At 42.4% G+C, this 9361-nt stretch overlaps 1 protein-coding gene across 1 annotated transcript in view; it reads left to right on the plus strand.

Moving 5' to 3' along the window:
• Positions 1-3260, plus strand: part of LOC118431033 (deleted in malignant brain tumors 1 protein-like) — a 13583-nt gene extending 10323 nt beyond the window's left edge. The window contains exons 6-9 of the mRNA XM_035842107.1: positions 568-625; positions 1407-1712; positions 1985-2170; positions 2634-3260. Of these exons, the coding sequence (XP_035698000.1) occupies positions 568-625; positions 1407-1712; positions 1985-2170; positions 2634-2767 (684 nt within the window). The 3' untranslated portion in view covers positions 2768-3260. The remainder of the gene's footprint in view (positions 1-567; positions 626-1406; positions 1713-1984; positions 2171-2633) is intronic.
• Positions 3261-9361: the final 6101 nt, after the last annotated feature.

Consider the following 9361-nt stretch of genomic DNA (forward strand, 5'->3'; position numbering starts at 1 on the left):
GCTAGAGCTAAAGTTAGGAACCTTGGAAATTTAAATTTTGTTCCCAAAAGTTTTTGGTCAAAAAAAAAAGTTTTTTTTTTGGGGGGTTTGCCAGGGCACCCATATTTTAACGGGCATTTTTTTGCCAAAATTTGGCAATTTTAATTTAAACAAGGTTTTTTTGGTAAACTACCCCTTTTTTTGGCCACCAATTAAATTTTTGGAAATTCAAGGTAATTTTCATTCCCCAAAACGGAAATTTTTGGGGGGATTTAGATTTAGATTTTTTTTTTTGTCCCCACTTTTTTTTTTGCTGCCGCCCGTTAAAAAAGCCCCCCCCCCCCCCCCAGAAGCACCCCATCTCCGCAAGGTCTCGCTCCACAGCTCTCCTCCATGTCAGCTTGCCCCCCCCCCCCCCTTTATGCCGGGCACCAGTTCAGTACCATCCTGGAGAGTCTCAGTCTCGGCATTCCAACAACGTGCCCCAGCCAACGCATTCTTGCTCTTTGTATGAGTGTGCAGAGTTTATGTTAGCCGGTGCGGTTTCTGACTGTTCCATTACTAATGTGCGATTGCCATCTAATTCAGGTGATAGGACGCAGCGTTAATCTGCAGTTTTGCGAAGTGGAGGTCTTCGCTGAAAAAGGTAAGGAAATGGGCCTTTCGATGATCCTGACAGCAGAGATAGTGAAATACGTCTCTCGTACACATATTTTCGCCATTTTAAGGTACTTTTAAAAAATACTATATTTTGAAAGGGAATGTCGCCATAATGTGTGCCTACTGTGATCAAGTTCTACATGTGTGCCTACTGTGATAAATGTTGGTGCTACATGTGTGCCTACTGTGATAAATGTTGGTGCTACATGTGTGCCTACTGTAATAAATGTTGGTACTACATGTGTGCCTACTGTAATAAATGTTGGTGCTACATGTGTGCCTACTGTGATAAATGTTGGTGCTACATGTGTGCCTACTGTAATAAATGTTGGTGCTACATGTGTGTCTACTGTGATAAATGTTGGTGCTACATGTGTGCCTACTGTGATAAATGTTGGTGCTACATGTGTGCCTACTGTGATAAATGTTGGTGCTACATGTGTGTCTACAGTGATAAATGCTGGTGCTACATGTGTGCCTACTGTAATAAATGTTGGTGCTACATGTGTGCCTACTGTGATAAATGTTGGTGCTACATGTGTGCCTACTGTGATAAATGTTGGTGCTACATGTGTGTCTACTGTGATAAATGTTGGTGCTACATGTGTGCCTACTGTAATAAATGTTGGTGCTACATGTGTGCCTACTGTGATAAAGGTAATTGCTACACGTGTGTCCAATGTGATAAAGCTAGATGGGTGTTTCACATTACACAGCGACCTTCTGTTCTGTAATGCAGGTTGATTTGTGTGTTTCCTCCTGTGCAGCTATCCGACTGGTGGGTGGCAGCCTGGGGAATGAAGGCAGAGTGGAAGTCTTGCACGATAACCAGTGGGGGACGATCTGTGACGACGACTGGGATATCAACGACGCGCACGTGGTGTGCCGCATGCTCGGCTATGCGGACGCTCACGAGGCGAGAAGTAACGCCGCGTTCGGCATCGGCACGGGCCCGATCTGGCTGGATGACGTGGCCTGCTCCGGTACCGAGTCATCTCTGGCCGACTGCAACCATAGAGGATGGGGAAATCACAACTGTGGCCATACGGAGGATGCAGGCTTAGTCTGCTCAGGTAAGCCAAATTTATCCGATGTCACGAGTAAACGGAGAGAACGCATCCCGTGATGTTTGAGTTAACTCAGTAACATTCAGAAATATGTGGATCAAGTTGACCAGAAAACACTTGTGTAATACATGTTCATCAACTAGAAGAAGTGTATATTTTTGCAGACGACAAATGCTTGAGTACTATATTACAAATCATATCTTGCGTATCGCGTGAGCTGGGTGCTCGCGGTTTACTTGGTTTGTTCATCCCTGATGCACATTTTTTTTCTCCGGCAGGCTTGTGCCCGAACCCCCCGGTCCTCTACGCTGCCAGCATCTCGGGCTGTGGCGCCCCCTACTCGGAAGGCGAGACCTGCACCTACAGCTGCAACAGCGGCTACTTCATGGACGGCGGCTCCCGGACCCGGACCTGCAGCGGCGCCGGCACCTGGAGCGGGTCGGACCTGGTCTGCACACGAATATGTGAGCTTGCTTGTACTTCCCAACATACACAATAATAACATGCAAGACTCCAAAAGCCCCTAAATCTATTTACGTTATTTCTGGTTTCTATCCAGATAGCTTCGATATCTATTTCTATGATTTCAGGTATTAGCACCAAAATCATGGCATTTTTCGTAAAGTTATACCCACACAAAGTAATTTGCCATGGATGGCAGTCATCTGTTCTCCGGAATACTATAGGAATGTGGCCAAAGGGAATTGTGTTATGTGTTGAATGACAAGTTATCGATCTATTGGCAAATGTTGAAATACATGACACAGTCAGGCAGCGTGGCTGATTTTCGAGTCAACAATTATACAATTCATATACATACATTATTATTACTATAGATAATCACATGACACTAGCGAAGATAAAAAAAGACGCTTGTGTTTTAAGTTTTTAAATTGTTATTTTACAGTTGTGTCAAATGTGTTTCAGCGTGTTACTGGGAAGGGACAGCTGTCTTCTGCAACCCCGGCGACTGCGACTGGGGCAGGTACGTGCGCACTGACAAATGCGGGGATGGCCTCTGCTGCTGGACAGGCCACAAGATATACTGCTGTAACGGATAGATTCAGTCTCCTACTGCACATGTCACAAGATCTACTGCTGTAACGGTTGAGTCCAGTCTCCTACTGCACATGCCACAAGATCTACTGCTGTAACGGATAGATTCAATCCCCTACTGCACATGCCACAAGATCTACTGCTGTAACGGCTGAGTCCAGTCCCCTACTGCACATGCCACAAGATCTACTGATGTAACGGTTGAGTCCAGTCCCCTACTGCAAATGCCACAAGATCTACTGCTGTAACGGATAGATTCAGTCTCCTACTGCACACGTCAAAAGATCTACTGCTGTAACGGTTGAGTCCAGTTTCCTACTGCACATGGTACAAGATCTACTGCTGTAACGGATAGATTCAGTTTTCTACTGCACATGTCACAAGATCTACTGCTGTAACGCATAGATTCAGTTTCCTACAGCACATGTCACAAGATCTACTGCTGTAACGGTTGATTCCAGTTTTCTACTGCACATGCCACAAGATCTACTGCTATCGCATAGATTCAGATTCCTACTGCACATGTCACAAGTTCTACTGCTGTAACGGATAGATTCAGTTTCCTACTGCACATGTCACAAGATCTACTGCTGTAACGGTTGAGTCCAGTTTCCTACTGCACATGTCACAAGATCTACTGCTGTAACGCATAGATTCAGTTTCCTACAGCACATGTCACAAGATCTACTGCTGTAACGGATAGATTCAGTTTCCTACTGCACATATCACAAGATCTACTGCTGTAACGGTTGAGTCCAGTTTCCTACTGCACATGTCACAAGATCTACTGCTGTAACGGTTGAGTCCAGTTTCCTACTGCACATTCACAAGATCTACTGCTGTAACGGTTGAGTCCAGTTTCCTACTGCACATGTCACAAGATCTACTGCTGTAACGCATAGATTCAGTTTCCTACTGCACATGTCACAAGTTTTACTGCTGTAACGGATAGATTCAGTTCCGTTCTGGTTTGATGTATGTAGGAACCTTTTCGCGCATGCGTGCTGAGGTGGTGAGATCACGTGATTATCGACATACTTTATCTGAAAATCCTCTGTATAATACTGTTCATGAATAATAAATTCATCCTGCTGCCAAAATATTGCAGATTTTACCTGGTATCATTGATTTATTTTACTTTTATTTGGAATAAACATGTATAACTCTTTTTGTCTACTCAATGTCTTGACTGTTTATTCTGTAACGAGGGTCTGAATTGGGGATCCTGGTAACAATTTACGGTTCTTTCAGGAGGACCGGAAACGTTTAGCAGTAATTTGACTTGTTTTCCAAAGTAGTGGGAAACAGATAGTATTCATGGGGCATGTCTAATAAAATATTCTGCGGACACACACAATTGGGTGTGCCCTTCGGCAATATGGCGTTTATTATCGTTAACAATAATTAGAGCGGCTTGACCAGTTCTATGATTCCTAAGTCATGGAAGGTTTGTTAATGACATGGAAAATCTGAGGGATGAAAGTGTGAACGCTACATGTAAAGGATACTTACTGTCGTAGTCGATTTTAAGTAATCGTTTTCAATATCTGCTTTAGATAATTGTTTGAACTGTTTTATTTTGCGTAACGTCGACGCTAACTCTGTTAATGACAAATGTAATGCAGCAGTAAAATTTAGGGTCTGCTACCTGTACCGTGTAGTGTGCGTTGGAATAAACCTGTATGATGATCGCTTAAATCAGAGTTAGGCCAGACTGCATGGTAATTTTCTTCAATACTATGTAGGTTCAACACTATGCCAACAATTTCAATAACAAACCGTTTTCCTTCCAAAAACTCCTACTGGCCTAATCACACAACGTATATATATTAAATGAAGAACAGATTCACATATCAGGAACAAGTAACCAAAACAACAGTAATCAAAATTCCAGAGGAACAGCTTATCCTTATTTGCATATCAATATACACAGAGAGATTGCCCTGATATTCTAACAAGTCAAACAAAAAAACAACGTATGTAGCTAAATATTGCGCATTTGCCAGACATTGATCTAAATACAATCATTGGAAACATCTAGCTATGAATAATTTAGTTACTGGAATATAGAGTTGACAAACACTGCCAACACGACCACACCGCCAATCCCCCCCCCCATCCCCCGAACGGTGCGATTAGGCTGAGAAACTTTATACTGCACCAAGACACAGCTTTCTAGTGCACAGATTATAATGAAGCATTTGATAATGAAGATACAAACCTTTTGCGGCAATCCTTTACCCCAACCGGCCGACGTGCGGACCTCATAGGCACAGTATCACTCAATCTGTCGAAACATGGCTGGCAGATGTGAAATGTACCCAGCCAGAGCTTAGAAAAATGTAGCGAGCAATTTCTTGAGAGCACTTTCGGGCACTGACTCCAGTCGCGCGATACGGTTATGTGTTGGAAAAAAATCATGCAAAAACCTCATGAAGTTTCCCTTATAACAGATGACCTTGTTGTCAGCAATTCTGTCTATTTTCTGGCACTTTTAAAGATATACACCTTTAATGCATATAAATGAACTACTTGTATATATATATATATACATATATATATATATATATATATATATATATATATATATATATACATACATACATTTATAGATGTACAGTAAGGTCCTTAAAAATACAAATATCTTAACTTTTCGAGTCTTCGTCAAGTCTTCATATGTCCTGGAGGAAATCAGCTTCAGCAGTGCACCATCTCAAACTTCTGCATCTTGGAGGAAGTCAGCTTCAGTATTGCACCGTCTAAAACATTAGTATCTTTCCGGGTGAAAATTAGCTTCAGCAATGCACAAACCAGGCATCTCCAGGACTGATGTTTGTCCGCGTAGAAAGGAACATTAGAGAACTGAAAGTGGTTTGGAGGAAGGAACTACATGTTCTTATAAAGCAAGTTTCACACTAACAAATTTAAAGTAACACAGGACAGAAGTGTTATGTGTATCCCAGGTATAGCCAGAGTGATAAACTTTATTTTGCAGAGATGATATCTAATATATAATAATCTTGCAGATTGTAAGAAAATCTGAATTCTTATACTTTAGAGTTCTGCTGCTAAAATCTCTGTTCCTTTGAAAAATGTATATTTTGTAAATACATTAGTAATTTGTGTTGATACTTCGACTCTAATGGATTGTATACAATATTGTAAAAGTTCCCTAAAATACATGTTCCAAAAGTGTTCACTTTGTTGCTGTTGGTTTTTATTGTAGTCCCATCCAAGACTTGAATAGACTTCATGAAGCGGAAAATGCCGAGAATGTAAATATCTGGAAGGTGACAGGGAAACACCATTACTTCTTATGGGGAGGGGGACCACGAAGGTCTGTGAGCAGTGCGCCTGAAGCATTGTGGGAGCACTGTTCTAAATCGTTGGATCTCAGTATGTACATGAAAGAGTCATGAATTCGTACATTCCCCAAATCTGTAAGGGTTGTTTGTAGAGGTGGGACATAGGACACGTGCATCGGTCTACGAGGTTTTTGCAAAGGAAATGCTGATGTGACAAACATTCATGCTGAAACGGTCAGAATTCCCAAAGCTGCACTTGAAAGATTTGTCGCTAGAGGTCAGTAATGTATAGCCTTTGCGGTTCAACTCCAAACATGATGTTCATGCTATTGGGTTTGTATTTATCTGCCTTCTCTGCATGAAATACACCCGTCAATGTGCCGTGGGCTAAAGTAGCGAGAGTTAAGAACGGGCTATATTAGTAAGAGTTAAGAACTGGCTATATTAGGAAGAGTTAAGAACGGGCTATATAAGCGAGAGTTGAGAATGGGCTATATTAGCGAGAGTTAAGAACGAGCTATATGAGCGAGGTTTAAGAATGGGCCATATTAACAATAGTTAAGAATGGGCTATTTAAGCGAGGTTTATGAACGGACTATATCAGCGAGGGTTAAGAATGGGCTATATAAGCGAAAGTTAAGAACGGGCAAATTAGAGAGGGTTAACTTCCCGACCAAGGTCAACAACTTAGTATTTGCTCAGGAACATTGATGATTTTGAAAACAATAAAATGTTTCAGATATCACTTTTTTTGTCAGGTTTCACTGACACAGGTAGACAGAAGCAGGCAGACACAGACAGACAAAGACAAATGCACACACAGGCAGACAAACAGGCACAGACAGACGCGGACAGACAGAGATACATGCAGACACAAGCAGACAGACAACTCACAACCTCCCAACTGCAATGGCAACACTTTTCTCACTTCGCCAATGCACCGGGTTTTGATGCTAAAAATGTATGTGTAAATATGCTAAAAAACACAATCGGTTTTATCGTAGTTGAATGCCGTACGCGTGCAGATTATTTAGACATGGCTTTCGAAAGGAATACGTCCAGCCACTCTAGTGGCTATACAATGTCCGTGATTGGGTACTGTAAACAAAAAAAATAGGTTAGGCCAAGATAACCAGATGCGATTAGAATTTTTAGGGCAAGCGAATAAAGCAAGCGAAACCAATACAGTTTTGGTTTTCGCAAAGCTGTTAATATTGGACGGGTGCCAGAGAGTATTTGGCTGGGAAGCCATAAGAGGGCGAACCGAAGTTAGAGTAGGATGTGTATCCGGCAATGAATTTTACAACTCCCACAACTCGGAACTACATTTGACTTTAACATGCTGCATTCAATTTTACTAGCTGGAAACCTCAAGAGCTTGTCCAATGTGCTCCAGCCTTACACTCTGAAATCTTTGAAACAGACAATTGTCACATCTAGTTTTCGTCGGCTCCAGGAATCGTCCAAAAACTTACGAAAACTAGATATCCGGGATTCGTACTTCCGGTGCCGCCAATCATGGTGATTGACAAGACAGAAAACAGTTATTATGCACGCCCATATTTCCATATTTGGGTCGACCTCGCGAGAGATTAAAACCCGGAAGTGACCGCTGCCCTCCCCATGATAAGGGAGCCATCTGGATGCTATTAACACGTAATTAGAATGTGACGCTACACGAAAAACAGCTTCAAACACACAACACATATATAGTCGTGCGACTGTTATTGTCTATTGTTGTGGACAACGGTTGTCTTTAGACATGCGTTCAGAGTATTGCGGGACACCCGCGCTGCAAGATACCATTGCGGTGCGTGCGTGACCCACCGTGACCTTTTGCTAGCTAACTAAAATGGCGGGAGAATTCCTTATTTTCGTCGGGCGTTCAGGCCGTTTTCTGGATATCCAGGATGCGGCCAGGGCTGCTTGGGCCGTTTTCTATATACCCAGGAGGTGGACCGGGCATTGTATGGCAAAGGGGCGCCATCTGGATGCTATAACACTTGACTAGAATGTTCACGTGTCGCTACACAGAAAACAACAGTGACTTTATCCCATCTTGACTGCCGATTTGTTATTTGATTAGGCAAAAAGCATTGTGTGCCTGATACGTACGTAACATGTAGACATCGAAGTATCATTATCAACATAAGTTCTGTAACACCAGGAGCTGACAGAATAAATTCTACATAAACCTGTTGTGGGGAGGTACAAAGATGGCGGCCTTCTGACCACAAAAACAACATGCAACATAGTCCCCGCCCTCGAAAACAGGAAGCTCCACCCCACGTACACGTTTTGGATAAACACCGTCGTCAATCCAGGAAAATCCTGTTTGTGACGATTTCTGGATATCCAGGAATCGTCCTTCTGAAAATTAGATACTGACGAAAGTTAGATACAACATAGATGCCTGAAAACAAATCATTTTCAGAATATTTCTAATTAATCGTCTTTTATTGCGATTTCAGCTATTATTTCAAATCAAACCATATTTCCCAATGATGTTTAAACTCCATTTTCGAACTACTTTTCACCCGCCCCCTGAAAGTTCGTCACAAGCGGATGAATACAAATGTTGTGCGGTCGATAGTTGTGTTCAGAACGGACCGCCGCCAGACAGACAGTTTGACCGTGAGAGACTGGCAGGTTTGTGGCAGCTACAGTAGCTTTGTGTAAGGTCCAAGTCTATATTGTCTTCAAAATCAGGCGCCAGATTCAGCATCAAGACCCGGTATTACAGGTACGTACAAGAAGCTGGAATCGTAGATTTAGATCATAGAACGGGGCAATGGTGGTTCAGAAACAGAATTAACTACACAACCGTACGTCATGTGTAAGATTAAATTTAAAAAAAGGTAAAATTGCAGCTTGATCGCATTGCAATATGGAATATCTATATGCAATTTTCCTGTAAGCTTATGTGGAGCAACGCTAGTGGACTTGTGTTGATTTTTCATAGGGACCAAGTTGGTTAGTCGTGTGCGGTGTTAAAACCCCTCTGTGTACCCCACCCAAAGCTAGCCGCCAAATTCTCACATGTGGATTTCATTACCGCCCTGAAGCCAGGCGAAAAGGGTAAAGACCTCGGGACGGTTCAATAAATGTTGCAGGGACATGGGGTACGGCCACTTATTGTTCCATTAACAATTGGACGTGTTATGCTTAGGGAACATGTTAGGAGACCTGCTAAGGAAAGTGTAAGAAAACTGATTGGGGAAACTGATTAGGGAACGGGTTAGGGAACGGGTTAGGGAACGGGTTAGGGAACGGGTTAGGGAACGGGTTAGAGAA

The sequence above is a fragment of the Branchiostoma floridae genome, chromosome 14, assembly GCF_000003815.2.
Source record: "Branchiostoma floridae strain S238N-H82 chromosome 14, Bfl_VNyyK, whole genome shotgun sequence".
Classification (NCBI taxonomy): domain Eukaryota; kingdom Metazoa; phylum Chordata; class Leptocardii; order Amphioxiformes; family Branchiostomatidae; genus Branchiostoma; species Branchiostoma floridae.